At 35.7% G+C, this 25836-nt stretch overlaps 8 protein-coding genes across 8 annotated transcripts in view; 6 read left to right on the top strand and 2 right to left on the bottom strand.

Moving 5' to 3' along the window:
• The first annotated feature begins 9800 nt into the window (after positions 1-9800).
• Positions 9801-10305, top strand: Gasu_03940 (archaeal ATPase). Its single transcript, XM_005709089.1, has one exon. The coding sequence runs from the start codon at positions 9819-9821 to the stop codon at positions 10269-10271; it is 453 nt and encodes a 150-aa protein (XP_005709146.1). The 5' UTR covers positions 9801-9818; the 3' UTR covers positions 10272-10305.
• Positions 10306-10320: 15 nt separating this feature from the next.
• Gasu_03930 (archaeal ATPase) lies at positions 10321-12995 on the top strand. Its single transcript, XM_005709088.1, has one exon. The coding sequence runs from the start codon at positions 10387-10389 to the stop codon at positions 12319-12321; it is 1935 nt and encodes a 644-aa protein (XP_005709145.1). The 5' UTR covers positions 10321-10386; the 3' UTR covers positions 12322-12995.
• A 344-nt stretch (positions 12996-13339) lies between these two features.
• Positions 13340-14450, bottom strand: Gasu_03920 (uncharacterized protein). Its single transcript, XM_005709087.1, has one exon. It carries the CDS (start codon positions 14283-14285, stop codon positions 14031-14033), a length of 255 nt encoding a protein of 84 aa, XP_005709144.1. The 5' UTR covers positions 14286-14450; the 3' UTR covers positions 13340-14030.
• Positions 14451-14550: 100 nt separating this feature from the next.
• Positions 14551-16295, top strand: Gasu_03910 (peptidyl-prolyl cis-trans isomerase B (cyclophilin B)). Its single transcript, XM_005709086.1, has 9 exons — positions 14551-14729; positions 14790-14908; positions 14968-15103; positions 15157-15346; positions 15400-15545; positions 15601-15681; positions 15735-15866; positions 15923-16010; positions 16081-16295. Exons 1-9 carry the CDS (start codon positions 14589-14591, stop codon positions 16194-16196), a joined length of 1149 nt encoding a protein of 382 aa, XP_005709143.1. The 5' UTR covers positions 14551-14588; the 3' UTR covers positions 16197-16295.
• Positions 16296-16300: 5 nt separating this feature from the next.
• On the bottom strand, positions 16301-17630 carry Gasu_03900 (S-adenosylmethionine synthetase). The gene is made up of 3 exons (XM_005709085.1): positions 17544-17630; positions 16533-17487; positions 16301-16478 (listed from the first exon to the last, which is right to left on the bottom strand). The coding sequence occupies exons 1-3, from the start codon at positions 17625-17627 to the stop codon at positions 16336-16338; spliced, it is 1182 nt and encodes a 393-aa protein (XP_005709142.1). The 5' UTR covers positions 17628-17630; the 3' UTR covers positions 16301-16335.
• Positions 17631-18370: 740 nt separating this feature from the next.
• Positions 18371-21570, top strand: Gasu_03890 (archaeal ATPase). The gene has a single exon (XM_005709084.1). It carries the CDS (start codon positions 18465-18467, stop codon positions 20967-20969), a length of 2505 nt encoding a protein of 834 aa, XP_005709141.1. The 5' UTR covers positions 18371-18464; the 3' UTR covers positions 20970-21570.
• A 10-nt stretch (positions 21571-21580) lies between these two features.
• Positions 21581-23872, top strand: Gasu_03880 (archaeal ATPase). Its single transcript, XM_005709083.1, has 2 exons — positions 21581-22106; positions 22176-23872. Exons 1-2 carry the CDS (start codon positions 21673-21675, stop codon positions 23791-23793), a joined length of 2052 nt encoding a protein of 683 aa, XP_005709140.1. The 5' UTR covers positions 21581-21672; the 3' UTR covers positions 23794-23872.
• Positions 23873-25670: 1798 nt separating this feature from the next.
• Gasu_03870 (uncharacterized protein) overlaps positions 25671-25836 on the top strand; it is a 925-nt gene continuing 759 nt past the window's right edge. The window contains exon 1 of the mRNA XM_005709082.1: positions 25671-25800. Coding sequence (XP_005709139.1) covers positions 25692-25800 — 109 coding nt within the window. The 5' untranslated portion in view covers positions 25671-25691. The remainder of the gene's footprint in view (positions 25801-25836) is intronic.

Here is a 25836-nt window from a genome sequence, read left to right as displayed (position 1 = left end):
ATAAGATAGATGATTAGGTCGAACTCGAAACCATTCGTCGAGTATGATGAGGAGTGATATCCTTCTTCATGGAATACTAGTGTCGAGATCGAGTTGAATCATAAACTTGATATTGTTCTTCCTATAAATGTTGTTGTCTACACTTTCCAAACCAGTAAAGAAAGTTACAGCTATATAGAGAATAATATCTACAGAAATGCAAATAATGATTCTGCAAGTAAGATTGTATATGCCTTGCTTTATTCTAAACTTTACCTTTTCGAATAGAAATTTGATTGTATTCTATCAGTGAGGATTGTATGATATTCATTTTAGATATAAAAAAAGGGAAGAAGAAGAATAAAGTTCGTGAGAAAAAAATAAAAAATGCCTAAAGTAATCAGGTCTTTGAAGCTTTGGACAATTTATAACGATTAGGGATGCCATGAAATACACAAACATTAAACATATTGTTTCAACAGCCTACTTTTTGTCTTATGGTGTTCAAATACAGGTCATGCATATCAGTAGAATGGATAAACAAAACAAAATGCCATAAACGCTCTACTATTACCAGTATGAGATACTACTAGGGAATACTTTTTCTACTAATGACGACAAGAGTATCGTTGATGTTTCTAATGAGAATCAAAGTCAAGACTTTTGGCTCATAACACTATGTCTGTAGTCTATTGAACTAGGAAGCCATTTCTTTCTTTTTTCACTATATATCTTCCATCATCTATTTTCTTCCAAAGCAAATTGGTGTATTTTTTTGTTCAACGAGTAGTATAAAAGTTGAAATGAAAGGATTCATTTTCTTCATCTTGTACTACACAACATATAAACATGACAAGAGATTCAATAGCTTGTATCAGCAAGGTTACATTGCTTCTTTTTGCGGTTCGTTTGTGACCAATCGTCTACAAACTAGTTGAATGTTCTTCTAAATCAAATGATTCTGTGGTCTATGAATAGTATAGTTTATTGCTGTCATACTTTTTTTCAATTAAAGTTCAGTTTTTAGTGTTCAGTAATTGCAACTTTCTTGAAAAGATAAGATAAACAAGATGATGACTACTCTCCGACCAGTCAATAGAACGAAGCAATAGACTTTTAGCACAATACCTTTATTATCAAAAATTAATGATTCTATGATGCAAGTTGAGCTTGGTGCCAAGGCAGTAAAACGAGAATGTGCTCCACCAATAGTGATAGGAATCAATGGATTTAAACAAAGTTCAATTGAATTCCGTACAGATACAAGAATGTTGGATGCTGATTGATTTATGCTCATCCATAGTAACATGTTCTCAATATTCTAGAAACACATTGTCATTCAATATGAAAGTCAATCCACAAATGTACCTAAATTGAATTATGGTCGACCATTTTCCCAGTAGTGCACGCAGCATACAAATATCAAGGGAAAATTGATGCTTTGTTGCAATTCGGATTCTCACCCGGTGATTCTCACATGAATTGATCTTCGACTTGATTTTAAGTAATCCAAATAATAGTCTGTAAATCATCCTTTTAGAGTAAGGACTAGAATACTTTAGGCAAATCGAGATAATCTTGGACAATTCGACGCTGAATCAAGCATACAGGGAGCCTAAAGACCACATAAAACACTGCTTCGGATATAAAGACTCTGTACATACAACAGCGATATTTCAAGTGCAAAGGTACAAAGTCTTTCTCAACTTGACAACTAGTATTCAATAAAGTATCAATTCTACCTTAAAGAATCCATCTTATACAAACACTATCTAACAGAAACTCTATTGGATAACCCAATGTCCACATAATGACAATTCAACCAACTCTCTCGTAGATACCCCTAAAAAATAACAACGTATATTAGTCTTGCTATCAAACAATTGATTTTGAATGGAAACGTTGATTCAACTTTTTGTGCATCGAGCTGTGCCGTTATCTTGTCTAACACATTGATTCCATTCATTGCTAGGGCTATATTTCAATAGCAAACTTTGAACGTTTCTAACAAGCAACGCATTTAGATGCGAACACTTGAAAAAAGATTTAAATCTGACTCTTGTCTGCGAAGTGACTATAGTGTACCCAGTAATGCTTGGTTGGAACGAAATTGTATAACTGAAGGTACTTCAAAACAAGTAGTTATGAAATTGAATCAAGTACAGTTTGACGTATTTATATCTGAACAAACAACTAGTTCATATCAAAATATATAAACTGGTAGTAACAGATTCGTAGCACTGCAAAGATACATTACAATTCATCGCTTGAGTCGATTCGCGAAGCTATCTAGGATGAAATGATCAACGAAAACGTATTCAATATCGCGGAGGAATTATTGGACACTCAAACACTACCAAGTTTTTCTCAAACCAAGTCTTCATCTCCCTAGTCTTCTGTATCCTTAGTAATAATACTACTATTAATACTATATGGCAAATCGTTTTTCTCGAGATACGGACTAATTCGTTCGATAAATTCAGTATAATTTCTAAGAATTCAAAAGTTGAACGAACCATAGAGGACATTTTTACTTATGAAACAGAATTTCGTCTTGATGAGATATTCGACTAGTTATCAACAAATGACCAACTCGTATATAGAATGTTATCTTAGATGAGCAGTATCAAGAAATATCTTACTTTCTTTCCATTGAACAGTAAATCATTGAATTCAGTATACAATTCAAGTAATATAAAGCAGTAACCAGTTTCTAGATACGTTGAGAAGGAAGAAATCAAATAGACCTTTTGTTACGTATCTACTAGAATAGTTGTGCCATATCCGGTTGAGATTTAACTAGAAGTGATAAGATTCAGGGTACTCTAAAGCAAGTTATTATTACTTCGTTCAACACAGCTGTAACCAGAATTGTTTCGGATATCACTTTGAAATAAGATTCAAATTCAACACATACATAGAACAAGGTATTGGTACGGCATAAATACATTGTCATTTATCACTTGAATCAATTGTGGTAATAGTCCAAGGTTAAGAGGTGGATGAAAACCACCAAAGGCTGCGAAAAGGTTCAAGCATCAAAGGATATACAAAAAGATCCTGAAATTAGAACAGGACAACTATTTTGTGTTTTGCTGCTACTTGTGTAAAAATCTCAGAATTGATTCTGCTTTTTGTGAGCATCAACCTCAAAATCTGTACATCATAGATCTGATATTTTAACCCCGTGAAGCCAGGGAAGCATTCATTTACTTCTTTTCCTTGAAGTTCTTTCAACTGACCTTTCTATATTCTTTCAATGAAAAGTATATACTATGTAAAACGTAAATTTTTGTCTTTTATGAAAATTCATATGAATAAGGGAAAACAACCAGTATTTCGTACTAAGACAAGTTCAATTTCTATTCCCAATAGATCGTTTATATAGAACTTTGACTGCAATCTTGTTGCTTCTCTGAATTTACATCATCCCGCAGTCTTTGGATACTACTTTCTATCATCTTCATCCCTTTTCTTGTACAATGAGCATTCAACTGTTTTTACAACATATTACAACTCTAAAAAACAAGATCTTCACCATTCCACAATTAAACCGATAAAGAAGAGAAAAAACGAGATAGAAATATTATCTTATCCTTATCGACTAGATGACCACTCCATATCAAGCTGGTCTTAGGGTCGAAGAAGTAAGATGGAAATGTTCTGAAGCATAAATAGTCAAAAGGTGTAGTTTCGACATAAGAACAATACAATATATCCACATAGATCAGTAGTAGATTCAAGATCACATAAGACAGTATGTTGTACACTTTCATGATACTGCAAGTTCACTTGTCAAAGATTACTTGATTCAACTGACGAAATTGTCTTGAATTGATCACTTGGAGTTACCCATCCCTACAAATGCAACGCAACTATCACGGGACAAAGAGATTCTTTGTGATCAGGATTTCCAATGAAAAAAGCATCTGAAAAGTTGTACGTCGACGTTTTCCGAAAAGAAATGACGACTAGTTGCTTCATCATACTATCATGAGATAACAAATAAGTTCGTTTCAAGAATCAAAAGGTAAAGATTAGTCTCAAACATGTAGGAGAAAAATCCGAAAATCGACCATTAAAGCAACTCGATACCCTATTTGTTGTTCAAAATCAGAACCGTATTTAGTTATACCGACAGCAAGGTACAAGAATAGTCTGTAAGTGTGCAAATGATGCCCTTTTATTTTGTAAACTCAACAATGCAATTTTCCTGTATGGTAAAAAATAGGTCAAATTCGTACTTTTATGACAAAAACTATTATTAATATTCCATGTACCACTATAACCAAACACTATAACTTTGTCTTGTTGTTGTTGTCTGTTTACAATTCCAAGTAAATAAAACAATGACACTTTTCCACTCATGCCAACGACGAAGAAAACAGTAAAAGATACAAGCAGGAATCATTCTCTTTGTAGACTTGATGACTATGCCATACTTTACCAGCCTTGAGCTCATATTTGTTGTTGTTCATGTGGTTGAATTTCAAGTAGTGGCGAATGGTTTGATTTTGCTGCGATAATAGAAAAATGCTTTATGGTTTGTGCCAATGTGCAAACTACTTTGTTCGTCTGCGTATGCTTTCTAGGAATTATCTATCAAGAGTTGGACTTTATCTTCAGAGTCAAACCAAAAACTCTAGTCGGACACGATGATATCAATGTGTGCACTTGTGTAACATTGTAGAAGTTCAACCAATCCTTCGTGAGTTTCTTTCAGAGCTACTTTGTATACTATTCAAATGCAACCTGTTTGCACAAAAGGTGAAGTCTCCTTTTCACTTTTTGACAGCTACAACTACCACCACTTTCAACAGAATGACTTTCAGTGTGTTGAAATGAAAAACAGATCAGCCAGCACTCTTGACAAGGCAAATACTGTTATACACAAGTCGCCTTGTTTCCCATTCATACCTTCCTACTAATGTTACCCTCCTTTCCAACTGTACTATGGACCAAAGACAATTTGCAATAGATGCCTTTCAGAAACACCATCAATACTAGTTCCAACTTTATCACTCTTACGACTTAAATATCCTTTTAGACATATTTCACCCTCGGTAAAACCAGTAATTCATAAAAACAAAGGCGTCTTTCAAAAACGGACGAGTAACTACAATCGCCATTGTCACAACTTTTTACCCAGGTGAACACAACCAAGATTTTCAACAGTGTCCTTTTGCTTGCTTTATTTCATGGTTCTCAACAAGGTGAGTATATTTTGAACTGAAAACTTTTTCCTTGCTTTCAAAATACAAGTTTATTCAGCTTTCGTTATCTAAGGCCCTCTATCCGTAATATTTCAAAATATATATTCGAATCAATAGAGAATTGATCTAAACGCTCGACAATACAAACAATCATTGAAAATATGCAATGATGGACTCGAGACTTTCCTATGCTATCCTGAGAAATGCCTGTTGCAGAGTTACAGACCGAGTTTTCCATCTTGAAAAGAGTCATATAGAAGACAAAAAACTACCATACGGAATATAATTATGTGTACTGAACAAAACACTCAACTGAGTCTAACTGTTTTCTTGCAGAATATCTTATAAATATCAACCCAAAGACTGTTTCTCAACAACAGACTACAGGACTTTCAACTGCTAATACATACGCAAAAATGTTCTGGAACAATTATCGATAAAAATAAACAAACTTGTGAGACAACTAGTTGATTAATGTACCAACACTCAACGACAGCTTGAATTCCTTTGTCTTTGTTCTCTTCTCGACAATGCTAATCTCAAATTTCCATACAAGACCAGAAGTGAAATAACAACAAGTGTTGCATAAAGTATATAAACTCCAAAGAGATAATAAAATTTGTACTTACTAAAAAGAAACTACAGTCTACTTTGAACTCAGAGCACAGGACTCGATGGATTGTTCTAAAAGAAACATTTGCAGAGCTTAAAAGAGAAAGGTAGATAATAGAAATTCACTTGTCCAACTAAAACGAACGACGAATTTGTTTTAGCAATTAAAGTCTGAGAAGTTTCAATAGCAAACTTGAATCGGGTCCACAGCCTTGACAATACTCACTGAAACTTCCTTTCCATCCAACAATCAAACCGTTGTGTTGAATTTCTGATTGGATTGTTATGAGAAGGATCGCTTTGTATTGTCTCCTTTCACTGGAGATATATTATTTTAAGTGACAGTTTTATGAAAGAAAATATTCCACTTGGAGATATGTAAAAAGTTTCTGGAACAATAAGTGTGCTAGATACCATCAATCTCACATCTCAGTATTTTTGTGAAACGAGAAGAACAGTGTCGTAACAAAGGTCCTCTCAACTCCCTAGCGACACTGTAGCCTTTTAACAGAGTTGAGTTTGATCAATCTTGTCTCTGCAAGGTAAATTTCAAACTACTTGTGAGCCTATTTTGATAACAAATCAAGAACGGTTTTTGCTACAACTAGTTTTTGACTCGTTCTCGATCTGAGAAGCTTTCTTTGTTGGTCACTCAAGATTAAGGAAAACTCCTTAAAGGTGTAAAATGGTCATTTTCTAATTTCAATGACATTAACTCTGTTTGGCTTGCGTTGTGAGAGCTATAATCTTCCCTTCTATGCAAATTACGCTCAAGGAGCAATCTTTGTTCGATTACGAGTTATAAAGAAGAATAAATCGTATATTCAACTCTAGAATTGGAAAGTATACAGAGGACAGGACAATAGTAAAAAACTGACCAAAGGTTGGGAATACTTTTGTCTATACACAAATTCGTACATAAACTACTTACGATAAGTAGGATCGAACCTCAAACGTTTCAAGGCTATTGGTTCATTCTCCACGTAAAGAACTTTTTGAGAGCTTTTAACTAGTATAACAACGGTAAAAGTGGTGATGCTTTTGCTTCTCCTTGCACATGTATTTCAAGATTCACCTTTCTTTGTTACTTTGCGAAGAGGAGATGAAAGATTCTTATTTTTCCATTATTTCTACGTTTATATTCTTTTCTTTTCACTAGGAGACGAAATTGATCTAGTATATTTAAGAGAACAAGACCTTTACCGGTTTGGATAATCACAATATCAATTTGAGTCTGCACAATTTTATTCTGCTGAATAATGCAAAGTTGAAAGAGGCATTTTCCTTCTTTTTAGAGCAATTTGGATAAGACTATATCTTTTCTTCTTTCTTTATGTTTGACTTGTCCCTATTGGAAATGAACGTTTCTTGTATTTATAGACAGTTTGTTTATACAAAACTTTGAGTTGTCTTTGATTCTTGTTACAAATATCTTAAAAGAAGCCTGTACTAGTGTATCCATCTGTTTCTATTTCGCGAGAGTCTTCTGCCTAGTGTCTAACGCGAATGACTTTTGTATTATGACTCACTTATTCAAGGAGCTGATGTTTGAGAGAGTGGAAAAAGAGTAGGAGACGAGTGGAGCTGAACAAATCTTTCCTTGAATTTGCAGAGCTTTTAAAAGTTTTGTTTTCTTCGTACTGGAAGACATAAGAGTTCTCTTGGAGTTATCCATTCCCTAAGGCAGCTTTGTGTTTTATATAGTTTGCTTTCTTATCTATGTTTACAATTTGTGGTTTTTACAAAGTTCAAAGTTGATGGTACAAGAGAAGGCAGTGAAAGCCTTTAAACCTAAACAGTCATGTTTACCTTCAAAAACATCTCAACTATATAGTCGACTACTTGGAAGAGACAATTCAACTATGATTTAAATGCTATGATGAAAAACGAGAAGAGAATCGATAGGATTGTCTCAGTTGGACTGAATTGAACTTTTTTGAAAATAAGTTTTCTCTTAGCAGAATCCACAGTATCAAATGTCACTATTGTCTGCAAGTATTTTCAGAGGAGAAAACAGGAGTTGTTGACTCTTACAGAAATTGGATATTGAGATATGCACTTGTGTGCAGGAGAATGATTCGATTAATACACTAGTGCAATCTTTCAAATATTTCGGAGATACCTTTGAACATGTTTCAAAACTAAAAGTTTTTCATTTGAAGGCTATTTTTGGTGTCAATTTTGCGATATTGCAGAGTTGTAGCAATGATTCAAAATGAATAGACTATACTTACATACATGTTGAATACAACTAGAATGAAAAATATCCTTTCTTGTCCAAATACTTAGTAAAGTGGTTACCGAAAGAATATCTCAAAACATTCTTCAAGTGTCTGCTATGTTGTCTTTCTAGTCTGTTGAAAGAAGACTAGTAACTCCTTTTACTATAATTTTCAAAGACTGAGACAGAAAAAGGTTGTTTGTAGATTTCACTTGGACTGTCCTTCCTGTCTTTTGTTAACTGAATAGAAGAGAGTTTTCCTCGGTTTTAGACAACAAACGAAGGGAGTTGCAGCAAAAACTTGAGGCTTCCTCTAACTTGAGAACCTGCACTGCGGTCTTAAAAAGAGTTTTAGCTTGTTGAAATTCGATAAAAGTTTAGATTCCTTTCGTTTTTATGTGTTTTTTTCAAACTGCATTTCTAGCCTTGGAATTCATATGAATGGCTTCTACAAATATGAAACTTGTTGGATCCAAGAGAAAATATAGCAAAGGTAAGAGGAAATACTAAAAAGAGTATTTTGGTTTGCAATTCAAACTCTATCTCAAAAGTACTCACGACACTATATATCCAAACTCTGTTTTAGTGAATTAGACTGAAAACTCACCGACTCTTAGATAGGGAAAGTAACCCGGTTGCAAAGATGAAAAACTTTGTTCAATTATCGATAGTACAAGAGACATCTTAAGTGACTCTACCCATTTGGACACTGAGATAAGAACTTTCTATTTCAGACAATTACTATTTACATAGGAGTTCTATTTATATTGCATTGCAAAGGACAACTTTGAGAGTGGAACAGAATTGTTTCTAATTAGTCAAAGGAAACCATATCCAATCTTGAAGTATTGTCATTCCACAACAATCACTTGACCGATAACTTAGGAACTACAACGTCTTTCAGTCAAGAGTCATGTTGGGTAAAAGTTCTTCAATATGGAGTGGCTTTCAGTTGGAGAATTGCTGAAGCTTTCAAGTTGGTACACTACTCGACCTTGACTCAAGTATGCAAGGTTTCTTCTTTAGTTAAATAATTTTTTGGCTCAATCTTTTGCTCTTTTTTCAGCATCGATATGTGGAAAATGAACGGTTATAGTTACTATATTTGAAGCCTTTATTGATGTTTTTATATAAGACATATTCACAACTTGGTAAAAGTCGAACAAAGGATAGACAACTTGTGTAGCTATTATATCAATAATGGCTTGTATTTAATGATAAGTCAGTATGACAATCTTCATTATACTCTTCTCCAAATTCATTTAGATATTTTTGTATTTATAGACTGCTACGAACGGTTACAAACTAACAGACTTCCCATTCATTGCAATTCTGTGTTTCCCACTGTATTTCGTCTGTAACTTACAAAAAGCTTGTATCTTATTAGACTTGTATATAGGAGTTTGCGTGTAAGATAGTGTGGAAGATAGTAGAAAAACTCTCTTACGGTATACAAGCCATAGAAAGAGTACCCATCAATCTAATTCACCACAAAAATTCATAGAAATCTATTTCTTGTCTATTGTAAAAGAAAGTTTCTAGTTATGACAAGCAAGAAAATATTCCTGCTTTCTCTCTATTGTCATTGTGAGTCTAGAAGTGTCAAAGAGATCATTTTTACCAATCACCAAATAAAGCAATCGCTCGAACAATAAAACATACACTCCTTCCAACTCCTTTGTCCTCCTCCAAGTGTTTTGTTCTCGGCTCCTTTGAAAGCTTTTAGGTCATCGCTTTCATCACCCTTTTCTCATCATCACTCATTCATTGATTTTGGATTGGCGGCGTGTAAAATGGCTAGTCAAGAGATACGCATAAGTTTGCCTGGAATGACAAAAGTACCGTTAATAGATAGAAAAGAAGATGTTTACATTATTATTCTAACTTATTTGAACCAGTTTTCTCCAACTGAGGGAAACTTGAATGACATACGTCCCGCTGTTTCTTTTTCTCCGCATATCTTCGGAGCCGGGAAGAGTTTTGTCGGTGTACACTTTTTAGAGTTTTTGAACAAATTTGCCGAAGAAGAAGAGCAAAAGGAGACGGAGGGACGCCCTGGCCATTTCCCTGAAAGCAACACGAGCTCATTGGGAGGAGTTAAGGTGAAGAACTTTTTTTGGAAACACTTTGCGGAAAACACTTTGTCAGTTGTCTTAGAACTGAGAGAGAGTTTTTCTGGTGCTCCTTTTCCAAGGTTTCTAGAGGCTTTGATGTATAATATTGTTCTGGCTGCTGACCGAGTGTAATGGTATGGCTGCGCGAGGCTCTTTAGATTTCACGGACGGAGCGGTGAAGCATTTTGGTGTTTTTTTATTTGTTCATTGTCTTCTCGAACAGTTTCAGAAACAATATTTATTTTTGATGATAGACGAACTTAGCCACCTGAGTTACCTCACCACATACTATAGTGAACTTACCATGAAACAATTTATCGAGCCCGATGCAGAATATGTACCTTTCCGGAATTTTTTCCGCTTTTTACGTGATTTGTTGATGACAGGGAAGGTAATCGTCTATTTGGCAGGCAGGACATCTCAAATCTCAGCCCGTATGTCTGATGCTCGCTCCAGTAGCATGAGCCTCGATATGTTGCGATTGAATCCTTTTAACCTCAACGATATTAATGAATATCTTGAGCTGGCAATTTATAGTGGAAAGACCTTGAAGGACTGGTTATTGCCCTCAGATGGCTTGCAACATCGATTCGCAGAATTATTAAAAAAGAAGACAGGAGGTATTCCGTTGATTTTAAAGAATACTTTAGTAGCCCTAGCAGAGAAAGCTGCAGACTTGTCGCAACCTGTTATCAACGATGACAATATGGAAAGTGTGTTAGATGATATTTTTCACTCTGTAGTACGAAAGACAACAACGTTTATTGTTCCGGAGATATTAGATTCTGCAACCCTTCTTCGATATCAATTTGTTCTTTTCAATTATCAGCTCGGGACAGTTTTTCCAATCAACTTTGCAATTGCTCTATGTGGAACGACAACTTATTTGATGGATTTGGTTGCAACTTTTGGGTTTTACTCTGAAGTTTTGGGCGAGGAATTCAAGATTGGTTGTTGTGAATTTATATTGCGAGCTCATAGCAACTATAAATTTTTCCGTGAGGCTACTGAACTTTTTCCTTTATCTCCGTTTAGTTATATTCCCGACACTTCAACATCAAAAGGAGTCTTCTTTGAATTTGTATTTATGAAGATCTTTCGTTTTCGCTTATTAGCTTTTCTTCATTCTAGTTCCTCGCCTATTGTACATTCTGCTATTCCAGGATTTTTCCAGGGTTCTTTTATTGAACAGGACAATGTTTCTTATTCTATGGAATCAACAAAATCTTATGATATACCCATCTTGAGAAATGTCTCTGGTTCATTTTCTGTTCATTATAGGGATTATTTACAACGTTGTGGTATTTTTGTTCCAAAGGATGGCAATTCTAGTGGTCCTGATGCATTTGTTGTATTCCATAATGGACAAACACGTTATGTTGTTGGATTTTCATTCAAATTTTATCACAAAACTGAATTTTCGAAAACAAATATTGAGGAGGAAGCCGAACATTTTTTTAAGGGAGTTGTTTCCGTTTTGAATGACGAATCTTTTTCATCTGTTCAACTTCGTTTTCAGTTTGTGGTAGTATGTACTAGATATGATCGATCTGTAGGTTTCTCTACCGAAGAACATAATATTGTTGAAGATGCAAGTCGTTTTGTGACTCAACATTCTTCGGGATCAACTTTGAATGAAAGTAGTCGATCATGTCTGCAATTGGTAATTGTTTCTCAAAGGAACCTTGAAGTGTATTTGGGACGAGATAATGTCGAAACGTTGAGGAAAATTGGGAAAGCAAACCGAGGAGAGTTTTCTAAAAACTTTTCAGTATGGTGTGAAACTGTTTTTGAGTCGATGTCCAATGCATATGTTTCGTCTTTGGAGCAATCAAATGTTATTTCAAGAGTGGCTCGAAATATAAGACCGAGAACCAATGAGGAGAATAGGATGCAAGTGGAAGAGCTTCAAAGTGCTATGCAAGTGGAAGGAGGAGATGCACGAAGCGAACAAAGGGTTGCAGCATCGAGTTCTTTGTCTTCGTCATTTGATTGGAATACTTTCTTAAGAGACCGTTGTGGTCTTTCTGAAGAGGATGTTGCCTATTGTTTTAGGAAACTTTCAAGGTTTGGCAGAGTTTCGCTTTCCAGACTTAATGAAGATTCATTACTTCGCATGGGTATCAATGATCCCATCGTAATAGCCAAACTGCTTAGTGGCATTACTGAAGAGTTTTCTTAGTAACTTTAGAATATGAACGGATCCATTAACCGTATTTTTTTTCTTAAAGTCATGGAAAGAATAAATAAAGTTTGGAGGAAGCTCTCACTGTCGGAAACTAGTTGGGTTGATATGAAATTGACACTGTCGTTATTTTAGAATACTAACTAGGAACTTTTTCCTTAAATGGGCATTGTTGAACCTCAACTGACAAGCTTTTATATCTTATTGCAAAGAGTTCAAGTCATTCCTTTATTAAGTGCAGAACGATTTTCTTATGACGACGAACATTCAAAAGAAACTTTTGGGAAAGGAACAACATCAGTGTGCTTATATGACAAAGTATCGTTTAAGGTTCTGCGAGGACTAAAAGAATTCACGGCCTCTTACTTTTTTGAATGGTCTTGTCTCATGAATAAATGGAGTTATGCTGCAGGTCACTCGAATATACTCATAACAGATGAAAGTTCCATTTGAGAATATTTTGTGCAAGAAAGAGAAAGGGATTACTTGTCTTCCAAACAACTCTACAAACTGCTACTCGAAAGAAATAGACTCGATAAAATGGCTTACAACTGGAAGCAATGCAAAATCACTTTTTAGAGAATCTATTCTTTGACAAAGAAACTGAGAGAGCTTTACCAGGAAGAATTATCATTAGCCAAAATGATTTCTTCAATGTTTCTTATTTGGTTATGAAGAATTTGTATTGAAGTATATATATTCGCTTGTGTCGTGTTTTCCTATGGAATGCAAGTATTTGAGGAGATGATATGCCAAGTGCTAGATTCTTATTCCAACTTATTACCCAATGAATGACAATAGAACCAGTCACTTTAAAAGTTTTCAATTTTTGTTAAAACTTCAGCTCTGTCTTCAAGCAGTCTATCTCAAAGCTCTATATGGCGACATAATTTACTGTATGTTATAAACTCTCTTGTAAGATTACATAGAGGTTGACAATTTTATTCAAAACTTATGCATTGGAATCGACCACCAGCTGTCTCAACTTTGAATAGTTGCAAAAGTTAAGTGAAATCCGATTGAACAAACTTCATAGTCACATTGCTTTGATATGGCTAATTTTCATCATTTAGTGTTAACAGTACTTTATGTGGAACATAGTTAGTTTGATTGGAATAGGCTTTGTAACGTTGAATTCAGTTGTATAGGTCTAAAAATTGCGAAGAGCAAGACTGCCAACAGATATTAACTTTGTCTCAACTTGTGAGGTTCTCTTTATTAGCTGTACAAAAGCAAGGGAATTCCTCTTTTATGAATTGAACACATTCTATCAAGTTAAAGGGAGGCATCTCAACACCTGTGAGGTTTGATTTTTGGGTTGAAGATTCACTGGTTGAGTTTATAGAACTGGAACGAGAGGAAGACCGTCCTCAATCTTAAATCAAGTGTCATATAGCTGATAGCGTCAATCTAAACTTTTGCCAAGTGTGCAATAAAATATGCCTATAATTAGCTAAACAAACGGTTTAGAAATTGGACAACCACAGACCAAGAATTATATGGTTCTGCTTGCGACTTCTTTGTTAAGAGTTTCTCGGGCAGCTTTAACTTTCTTGCATTTTATAGAAGACTGCTTCAGATGACTACGAGTCATATCTAACAATGGCAAAAACATACAAACCCTTTCCTGTTTGGAATTCTGCAAGTGCGTTGTGTACGAATGCTATGAAATTACAATGGTTTGGCTAGATTTGACTGGTATTTGCTCATATGGTATGAACCTGCGTACGTTGCTGGTGACTCTCTTCAACTTGAAAGAATGGAAAAGTACCTTCATCTTTTAATCTCTGATGGACAAAAGTTGAGGTAAAAGTTATTGTCTTCCTATGATTACAAGATAGCACTGTACCAATATAAAAGAGAAAAAACGAAAGAAAATCAAAGACCTTGAGATTTCGTGAGGTTAAAGTCACAGGTCGATAAGGAGCGTCTTGGTTCTTTGACATAATGTTGGCAATCATAAAAAATGGAGTTGTGCTTTGTAATCATAATAAATTGATTAAATTCAGCATCTTCAACTGCTAAGAGCTAATCATTTTGGTAACTTCCTAACAGTTTCCAATTTTTTTCATACAACTGACTGGAAATCTTTTGTCACTATAACACCAAGTATACAAGAAACTATAGCTACTGTGAAAGAAGAGAGTGTTCGACAATTCACCTTCATTATAGCCTTGTCATTTTTCTGTTGAGTTACAACTGTATACAGTAGATTACGAAAGGTGGTTTCTAAAAGTTGTGAAATACTTAGCATTCGCCAAAGCATGAGTGTTTTGTTGCAGACTTCAAGAGGAGATATTGTTGTTGACCTTTTCACAGACCTTGCACCTTTAACTTGTAAAAATTTTCTCAAACTTTGCAAGATCAAGTATTATCACCTCTGTACTTTTCATTATGTTGACAAGGTGAGCTTGTAGTTGAAACTGTCTTTTTAGAAGTTTTATGGTTGATTCTTTTGAATTTAGGGTTTTGTTATACAAACAGGTGACCCGACAATTACAGGTAAAGGAGGTGAAAGCATATATGGAATTTGTTTTGGAGAACAAGCACGATACTTTGAAGACGAGTTCACTCCCAAGCTTCGGTACTTTATTATTTATGTAAGATTTTGAAAGTGCTAAAACACGAGTTTTTCACTGATAGACATAATCGCAAAGGACGAGTTTCTATGGCTAATGCCGGTCAGCCAAATACTAATGGCAGTCAGTTTTTTATTACTCTTAGTGATCAGTTGGACTACTTGGATGAGAAATATACCATTTTTGGTCAAGTAGAAGAGGTATTTATTCCTATTCATTTGCGTATTCAAGTTGTTTATATTATTTTCTATAGGGTTGGGAAACAGTTGAAGCAATAGAATCGGTCCTTGTTGACGAAAAGAAGAAACCTTTTCAAGTTATTCGCATCTATCATACGATTATATTGGACGACCCTTTTCCTGATCCTCCAGGTATGCCACCCATACCTTCTTCTCCTGAACGAGATGGAAACCAAAATGTCGTGTCCTCTGAAGTACGACTAGGTAAGTTTCTGTAGAAGAAGAAAAGTGATTGTAATTCGAAAGTAAATCTTCAGATGATGATGAAATCTGGCAAGAAGAGGAAGGAATGGATAGTGAAGAGAGAGAAAAGTTGAGACGTAGAAAAGAGGCACATTCTCGTGCAGAGGTTTTAGAGATCATTGGAGATATTCCTGATGCAGAAGTTAAACCACCGGATAATGTAAGAGAGAAAATTGTGCAAGATGGACCAGTCTAATGACTTTTATTCTATGTAGACATTATTTGTTTGCAAGTTGAATCCTGTGACTCGTTCCGAAGATTTGGAACTTATTTTTTCTCGGTTTGGTGAATGCAAGGTTTGTTATGAATTGGTTGACTATGTGTAGAAAGTAGTGAAATTGGTTGTAAGGCTGAGATAATTAAAGACAAAGTTACTGGCGAGTCCCTATGTTATGGATTTATAGAGTTTCCTGACCGTAAAGCTTGTGAACAGGCATTTTTTAAAATGAACAATTGTTTGATTGATGATCGAAGGATAAGAGTAGGAATATACTGGTTTAACTATTTTTTTGCTAAAATTTGTTGATTGTTGTTCAGGTAGATTTTTCACAAAGTGTTGCCAAGTTGTGGAATCGTGTTCGTCAAGGCCATTGTATTCGTTTAGACGAGGACGAATCGCTTCAAAGTATGTGTTGTTTATTCGGTTGATAATGAAACTGATGTGAATTGATAATATTAATTATCTTTCCTAATAGGTCACGGAAAACGATCCTATCACAATGAATATGTATTCGATGACTTGGAAGAGAAAGCCTTGTTTCAAGAGCATCGTAGAAGCTCTTACTCCAAAACTTCAAAAAGGTACAAATAACTAACAAATGACGAAAGAACAAGTTGTTCTGATACCAATTCGTCGTGGATTCTTTTTGAGAACAAAATGTTATTTGTAAATGTAACAGACAATGTGACTACCATTTTTGCACAATATTCTTTATAATTTTATTGGATATTCAAAATTCCAGTTTCTTAGGTATTTCCCACGTAAACGTCGATTCTACTTTGGGATCTCTGCCAAAGTGGCCATAAGCTGCAGTCTGCTTATAGATAGGCCTTAACAAATTCAAATCTTTTATGATACGACCAGGACGAAGATCTTATGGTACAAAACATGGTTATGATCAATCTTAAAGTAAAACGCAAAACTTACCAAAGTTCTTCTTGACTATTTCCAAGATTTCTTGATCTGGCTTGGTTCCCGTTCCATAAGTATCCACAAAGACGGAGAGTGGTGAGGCGATTCCAATAGAATAAGATAGCTGAACCAAGCAACGACGTGCAAGTCCTGCAGCAACAATAGACTTGGCAACCCATCTCGCAGCATAAGCGGCTGAGCGGTCGACCTTTGTAGGATCTTTTCCAGAAAAAGCGCCACCACCATGAGCACCCCAACCACCGTAAGTATCAATAATGATCTTTCGCCCTGTCAAACCTGCATCACCTTCCGGTCCTCCAATCACAAAACGTCCGCTTGGGTTCAAATGATAAACAGTCTTATCGTCTAAATATTTACTGGGAATGACTTCCTTGATAACTTTTTCCAGCAAATCTGCACGAATCTTCTCATTCGATACGTTATCATCGTGTTGCGTAGATATGACGACAGTATGAACTCTTAAAGGCACCAAATGACCATTCTCCTTTCGATATTCCATAGTAACTTGGGTCTTGCCATCTGGACGAACCCAAGGACAAGTGCCTTTCTTACGTACTTCAGTCAGACGTTTCCCAAGACGAGTAGCAAAACTATGTGTCAACGGCATATAGTCTGGAGACTCATCCGTGGCATAACCAAACATAATTCCTTGGTCACCAGCAGCAACGTCATCAGCTGCACGGTTCTCATGAACTCCTTGTGCAATATCTGGTGACTGTTGATGTAACTCAACCAACACTCGACAAGTCTTATAGTCCAAGCCCTTCTTCTCATCATCGAAACCAATCTCCTTTATGGTATCTCTCACAACCTTCTCATAATCAATAGTAGCACCCTTTACAGTTATTTCACCAAAAACCATAACCATGCCAGTCTTTGTGGCTGTCTCACAAGCTACCTTTGCGAGAGGGTCCCTTTCAAGGCAAGCGTCTAGGACGGCATCGGAAACCTTTGTGAAACAAGAGTAATGAAACAAGTCTGCTAACTGAATACATAAAAACTTACTTGGTCACATATCTTATCCGGATGACCTTCATTAACTGACTCTGAGGTAAATAAGAAAGTAGATGAATCACCAACTGAACCCATGAATCTGACCCTTTTAAAGGTGCCATTCTATGAGGACACACTATGACAGATGGGTAGAAATAGTCCCTGGATTTCTTTTGCATGCTATTCTGAGAAATGTCTTTTATGTTCCAAATCTGATCACAAACCTATAATTCGTCTCTTTAAAAAGAGTATCTTCCTAAATGAAAACGGACACAACTAAAGTGCCCAAAAATAAAAGGAATAGGATTCGACTAAGAATCTAGTTAAGGTTCTTACAAACTATCTTAAAAATGTGAACCCAAGGGCTGATATCGACAAGAGCCTAAAGGACCAAGATTCTGACTGCAGATATGCACGAAAAATATTCTAAAACGACATTCAATAAAAACCTGCTGATTTACGAGAGAGATGAAAGGTTCACGACCTTGAGTTATTTGGAATCCATTGCCTTGGTTATCTCCTCGAAACGCAAACAGCGAATTTCCATGGGATACCAGAGTTTAAACAACGATATTTCTTGAATGGAGTATATAAAGGTAACAGAGGTATTCAATATTGGACAATCCAAAAAGACAATACAAGCCAAGTGGAGCTCAACGTCTCAAAGGAAAAGGTGGGACTGTTACAATAGAAACAATTCAAAGCTTGAAATATGTTCAAAGAGAGGTTTAAATTCCGAAATTTCATTTTTACAACTTTAATCCCTCGATAGGTTTGAAGTGGCTAAAGTGTCATAAACCAACTTAAAGATATCCAAAGTAACTGTATAGCCGCCCTGGAAACTCTTGAAAAACATTATCAATTTGTCCAATTTACAATTTGTGTTTAGGTCATTCGTTGTTGAAAGTTTCGAGTTGTATCAGTCTTTGGATAATGCAAACAATATACCGCTTAAAAGAACCACAAATTGACAGGGAAGAGGACGTCAGGACAATTATACAGACGTTTCTTTTTCAGTTCTCGGAGAAGGCGTACGGTGGGCCTTCGTTCAATCGCCCGGCTTGCTGTTTTGCGCCGCATATTTATGGAGCCGGCAAAACATTTGTAGGCCAAAACTTTTTGGCCTATTTGAATATTTTTGCAGAGCGTGAGTGTTCCAATGCACAGGCTTTTCAACAACTACACAGTTCAAACGATAACCCCCAACCGAGTGCGTTGAAGGTGCCTTGGAAACACTTTGCGGAACAAACTTTGTCAGTTATCTTAGAACTAAGAGAGAGCTTTTCTGATGCTCCTTTTCCAAGTTTTCGAAAGGCTTTGATGTATAATATTATTTTGAACGCTTATCGACAAAATGGTAAAGATACGGACGCTCTTCAGATGGCTCAGAGGACGGTAAAGAAATTCGATACTGTAGGAGCTATTAATTTTCTTCTCGAACAATTTCAGAAACGATATTTATTTTTGATGATAGACGAACTTAGTCACCTGAGTTACCTCACCACATACTATAGTGAACTTGGCGCGAAAGAGTTCGTCGAGTCTGACCCAAAATATGTACCTTTCCGGAATTTCTTCCGTATTTTACGTGGTTTTTTGATTACAGGGAAGTTAATTGTCTATTTGGCAGGTCGGACTGCTGAAATCTCGGCCCCCTTGTCTGATGCTCGCTCCAGTAGTGTGAGTCTTCGTATGTTGCGGTTGAATCCCTTTAACCTCCGTGATATTAACGAATATATTGAGCTGGCAACTTATGATGGAAAGTCCTTGAAGGACTGGTTATTACCCTCAGATGGTATACGACATCGATTTTTAGAATTGTTGAAAAAGAAGACAGGGGGTATCCCGTTGATTTTAAGGAATACTTTACTTGCCCTAGTACGGAAAGTTGCAAACTTATCGCAACCTGCTATCAACAACGACAATATGGAACTTTTGTTAGATGGTGTCTTCCGGTCTTTACTACTACATTCGTTAACGTTTATTATTCCAGAGATACTAGATTCCTCAACCCTTCTTCGATATGAATTTGTCTTTTTGAATTATCAACTCGGAACAGTTTTCCCAATCGGATTTGCAATTACTCTATGTGGAACGAGAACTTATTTGATGGACTTGGTTGCAACTTTTGGGTTTTATTCTGAAATTTGTGAAACTGACGGGATTGATTTGGGCACTAAATTCAAGATTGGTTGTTGTGAATTTATATTGAGAGCTCATAGCAACTATAGCTTTTTCCGTGAGGCTACTGAACTTTTTCGTTTATCTCCGTTTAGTTATATTCCCGACACTTCAACAGCAAAGGGAGTCTTCTTTGAATTTGTATTTATGAAGATCTTTCGCTTTCGCTTATTAGCTTTTCTTCATTCTAATTCCTCGCCTATTGTGCATTCTGCTATTCCAGGAATTTTCCAGGGTTCTTTTATTGAACAGGACAATGTTTCTTATTCTATGGAATCAACAAAATCTAATGATATACCCATCTTGAGAAATGTCTCTGATTCATTTTCTGACCATTATGGAAAATATTTACAACGTTGTGGTATTTTTGTTCCAAAAGATGGCGATTCGAGTGGTCCTGATGCATATGTTGTATTCCATAATGGACAGACACGTTATGTTGTTGCATTTTCATTTACATTTTATCACAAAACTGAATTTTCGAAGAGAGATATTGAGAAGGAAGCAGAACAATTTTTCCAAGAAGTTATTTCCGTTTTGAATGACGGATCTCCTTCATCTGTTCAACTTTGTTTTCAGTTTGTGGTAGTTTGTACTAGATATGATCGATCTGTAGTTTTCTCTAGTGAAGAACAGAATATTGTTGAGGATGCAAGTTATTTGGTTACTGAACATTCTGCAGGGTCAACTTTGAATGAAAGTCGTCGATCATGTCTGCAATTGGTAGTTGTTTCTCAAAGGAACCTTGAACGATTTTTGGGAAGAGAAAATTTCGATATTTTGAGGAAAATTGGGAAAGCAAGCCGAGAAGAGTTCAGAAAAGACTTTTCAGTATGGTGTAAAACTGTCTTTGAGTCGATGTCCGATGAATATGTTTCGCCTTTGGAAGCTAAGCCATTCAATGTTACTTTAAGAGTAGCTCGAAATATAAGACCGAGAACCAATGAGGAGAATAGGATGCAAATGGAAGGTTTTCAAAGTGCTATGCAAGTGGAAGAAGGAAATACACGAGGCGAACAAAGGGTTGCAGCATCGAGTTCTTTGTCTTCGTCATTTGATTGGAATACTTTCCTAAGAGAATATTGTGGTCTTTCTGAAGAAGATGTTGCTTATTGTCTTCCGAAAGTGGAAGATATTGATATGGACGAGCTTCCAGCGGTGACCAAAGAAATTTTACGGGACTTGGGTATAGATAAACCTGCGTTGAGGTTGAAGATAAGATCTTCTATAAGGTCATATCTCGCTAACGAACGATGAATGTATTTGAGAGTTTTGTCATTTTTTCAATATGTTTCATTCGTTGTATTTGCAACTCATAAATACAAAATTTTCTTTTATTCTATTATCGAACATTGGAGATGTTAACCTGCTTTACTCGATTTTGAGCAAATGCTTTCACAGGAGATATGGAGTCTTTTATGTTTAGTGAGTTTTATTGAAGAAAATATTCCACTAAAGGAGATTTAAAAAGCTATTGGTATAATAACTGGTATAGATAGAATTTATCTTGATACCATAGTAATATTGCGACGGGAGAAAGATAGCGTTGTAAGGAAGTTCTGTCAACTCCCTAGCGACGCTTAAGCCTTTCAACAAAGTTGAGTTTGACCGAAATTAGCTTTGCAAAGAAAATCTCAGTTCGATTGCAATTAGTTTTGATTTGTTCTCATGTTGTGTGCAGTGATCAGTCCAATTCGGATGCTTTGTAAGGTCAACTTGAAAGTGCGAGATGGTCACTTTTCAATTTGAACGCGGAGCAACTCTGTTAACTTGTCATACAAATAAAAGGCTCAAGGAGCACTCTTTCTTCAATTATCAACCGTTAGAAATTTTGAGCAATGAACTTTTTAAGATTTGTCCTAAGCTTCACAATCAAACGTTTGAGCATTGGACTTTTAAAGAAGATTGATCGATCATTGTTGTATTTTTCTGTTGCATAATTTACTTCATAGCTTACGATATGTCTAGTGAGCTTGAACCAGAAACCGTATATGACATGGTTGTAGTACACCGAGAAAATGATGTTCGTGTAGTAACACTGCAGTTATTTCAGCTATACACTCTCCGTAAACTTGATCGCCATTTCAAACCAGTCATACCCTTTGGTCCTCACCTCTTCGGAAGTGGAAAGACGAAATTCGTACAAAGTTACTTGGAACTGGTGAATAATATGGGTGAAAGTGCACTGATAGGTCTCGATTACGTTTATGAGTCTGAGAAGGCCAACCGAAGAGGTTTCCTGGAGAAATTAAAAAGGGCTTCGTTGCTTTATGCGGATTTAAGGCGGTTGGAGCCCACAGTCCCCATAGAGTTTTTTCGAAACCTGAAGTGGGCAGTCTACTATTTGTTAATAAAGGCTGCCTGCTCTCAAGTTGGCGCGGAAATTTTTCGAAAGTAAGAAGCCTTCGAAATGGTGGATATGGAACCCTCCAACCTAGTTCCACTCTTACGAGATATACTAAGGATTCCTTCTGATCAATATCTTCTGATAGCATTTGATGAAGTTGGTGTCCTAGACGAAAGTCTCGACGAATTTCATTTCAAGAGAACCCATGACGGAAGAGTTCGACCTTACAATGACTTTTTCGGTATCATTAGTCAATTGTGCAAAGAACCCGACTTGTTTTTTATTGTTGTTGGGAAAAGTGAAGGCTTAAATATATATAATTACGTAGCTTCAGTCTCAAGGGTTCAGTTAGTGTTTATTCCTCTTTCGCCGCTTGAGAAACATAGTATCGTGGAACATTTGGAGAAAAGTTCTTCCTTTTTATTCCCTGGGAGCCCAAAGGTTTCAGAAATTCTTTGTCACAAAGACTTCTCAATTAGTGAACTTGCAGAATTGTTGTTGGAATTGACTGGTGGTGTTCCTGGTTTACTTGTTCGAGCAATCAGTTACCTTTTGCTGTATAAGTCATCCAACAACAATTTCTTATTATCTAAGGAAACCTTCTTGATCATAATGAATGGTTTTTTAGTAACAAATTATTGTGTTGCGCCATTCTTACCTCGTCTGATAAGTCTCAGTGAGCAGCGTAAGCGCTTGTTAAGAATGCTTACGTTATTATCTTTGTATCGTATTCGATTTGATTTTGATGAAACTGTGCAAATGAGCTCAAATTCTGATGTGTTTTTGTTTGATCTAGTTACAGATATGTGTCTCTATCGTCGATTGGTTATAGAACCAGACCGCAACGAACGCTATGAAGTGTTGATTCCCAAGTTACTGATTGAATATATTGACCAAGGCTTAAAGGATGATCGTTTAGAATGGTTACTTTTACAAACTCTCAAGTCTCAATCTGTTGAATTCTTTTATGAGTCGAAATGTCGAATTTTGGAAGGTCTTATTGCTACACTGTTTTATTTACATTTTTCTCGGCGTCCTACAAACAGCTCAATGTTTTCTACTCTTGGTCAATTGTCTCGTGTTTGGAATGAGATGAATTTACAATTTTCTTCCGAATCTGCTGCTTATTATATGAAATCTATACATTATACCAGAGCTGTATCAGGAATGGAGAGAATGACATTTGGAAGCAATGATGAATGGGAAAGGATAGTGGAAGAAATGTTAGAATTTGAAAAGATATATATTCCATTTCATTCAACTTTTCATAGTCCAGATATATTATTCAAGTTGCATGGAAGAACGAATGAGAAGAATTTGATGATTGTGGGTATTGCTTGTAAAGGCAGATGGAGTCGTAATGGTATTCGATGGAATGAAATTTTGGAAGAAGCTCACAAGTTTTTAAAACCAGTTCATGATCAAGCATTGACTAGTCATCCTACATGGCATTGTATGTTGATTATTATGAGTACTCAGTTAGCGACCAACGTATCTGAGGACTTGAATCATTCTAGTCGTTGTTATTCTTTTGGCGATGGTGTTGGAGATTTGTTGATTCCTCACAACTGTGAATTGGTTATTCTTTCTGAAGCTGATGTAGAAAACTTTATTGGCAAAGACATTTTATCGAATTTAAGGAACGCTTTCAAGTCTGTGGATGATCCACATTCGAGAAATATTGGCATTTCAACCCTACAAGAAATAGTTTTATCTCTTTCCAAAAATATTTAGGAATATCTTGTTTTAATATCTGAGAATTTTTCCAAGGATAGACACTTTCAAAAGTCGTCATAAATCAGGGGCTGTTTTATAAGACACTGTCAAAAACTATATCAAATTTGAGCAAATTTATTCCTCTTACTACAATTGCACGATTTGGATGACATATTCCATTGTTACGTGCTGTATAATGCATAAATGAAACTTATAACAACAAAGCTGAGCTCTGATTTTGACGTTCATTTCCATTGAAAACGACGAAATAGTTTGGACTTTGCACAATTTCAAAACTTGGCAACTTGTTGCTACATCTATTCATGTTTGTCTTTAGTCTTCTTTTACTTGTCTCCAGAAAGAATATTACTCTACTTTTTTATCCGACTAGAAGAGCGTATTGAAGGGTTCTCTACAATTTCAAATTTATATTTCAACTTGTTGTTCTCAGGGTCTCATCATCCTATGAAGATGGTAGAGTATTTCTAGATAGGAAAGTTGAGAAAATCACACCATATTAACCTTACTCCATATTATAGTTTAGAAAAATTATTTTCTCCATACTGAAGGATCTAGTAACAAGGCACTAGACGAGTTTTCGAATCTATTAGCAAAACGAATAAAATAATTTCGGACCAACCCAACATTTTTAATCGTTTTGTTGTAGCATATGAACTCTTTCTGAAAGAAACACATTTCCAAAGTTTCAAAACCTGTATATACTATGGAAGGAAAGTTTAAAACTGACTTTGAGCTACTATCAGTTCAATCATAACAACATTTTGGAAGATTGATAATAATAATGATAATAGTATTAATGGACCTGCCTACAAAATATGGAAACGATCCTCCAGACAGCACAGAATATTCGAAGATGTTTTGGTATTTCAAAAGTTTTTATGGTGACCTGGTCAAATATTGCCAAATATACAAGATGCGAGTAAATCCCACCCAATGAGATTGTTGTCACTTGATCTTTTATTATCCAAGAGATCATATTAGTCTTAACATTTCAAGCAAGCTCCATTTGTCCTATAGAGATTGACGTGTCATTGAGGCTTCAAGGAAAGATGTGCGTGGGCTATCAGATATTGCATTTGACGCATGTATTAACATTATGGGAACTTCGTCATCAACTGGAAAAACTGTTGAACAAGGAACTATTGTGTCATTTATGTCTAAGTGTTTCGATTGGATATTTTTATGGAGGAGATGACATTCACTACTTTCAAATTTATCTCTGATTGAAAGCATTAGACACGCAACTTACAAGTTACATAATGTATAGACCAACCGAATACAAGTATTGTTATGAAAAGGCACGGCATTATTTATTACATGAGACACTTCCAGTTTGTCGACAGTTTTTTGGACCACAATGGAGAGACTATCAGAAGAAGAATTAAGGAACACGGTACAAAACAATTCCTATGCTTAAAAATCTTTCTTTGAGAGTGGGAGAGAATGGGACCTAAAGGATATGCTGTGTTCTCTACGCTGCTTTTTGCTAGTATCTTAAGGAATCCTCTTCATTAGAGAGAAACATTCTTTGGTCGTTTGAAGTTTAGCGAATATACTGAATTTACTCTGAATATTGCAAGCCACTTTGGTTTTTATTATACTTGCAAGTTGGTTTCTTCAAAAATTGTTTTGAAATATCTTGAACGTTCCTGTCATGAAGTTCCTATAATTCGTTTTATTTGTCACTTATTTTCCAGCTTGACTCTCACTCATGTTCCTGCGACGCATGGCGTACTACAGTTCGAAGTATTGTTTGCTTTGGTATTACATCTTCGATTTTGTTCCTATTCCAAGTTGCGAGAAATCAGCTTATGTAAAAATAAAAAAGTGGAAGGTTATATTTTTGAAACTTTCAACAACCCTCAATCAGAAAGACGGATTTCTCTTCCAAAAGTATGTCTTCTTTCCATTTCGGAGTATCAGGACAATTTAGAGCTTCAAGGATTAATATTCCTCATAATGCTTGGAATTTCTTTTGTGAAGCAATCTTAAGCAATGAAGATGGTATTTTCATTCTTCAATTACAATCAAGAGGACGAG

The sequence above is a fragment of the Galdieria sulphuraria genome (assembly GCF_000341285.1).
Source record: "Galdieria sulphuraria unplaced genomic scaffold scaf_1, whole genome shotgun sequence".
Taxonomy (NCBI): domain Eukaryota; phylum Rhodophyta; class Bangiophyceae; order Galdieriales; family Galdieriaceae; genus Galdieria; species Galdieria sulphuraria.
Note: the sequence above shows the minus strand (reverse complement) of the source record. Positions and strands in the feature narration are given on the sequence as shown.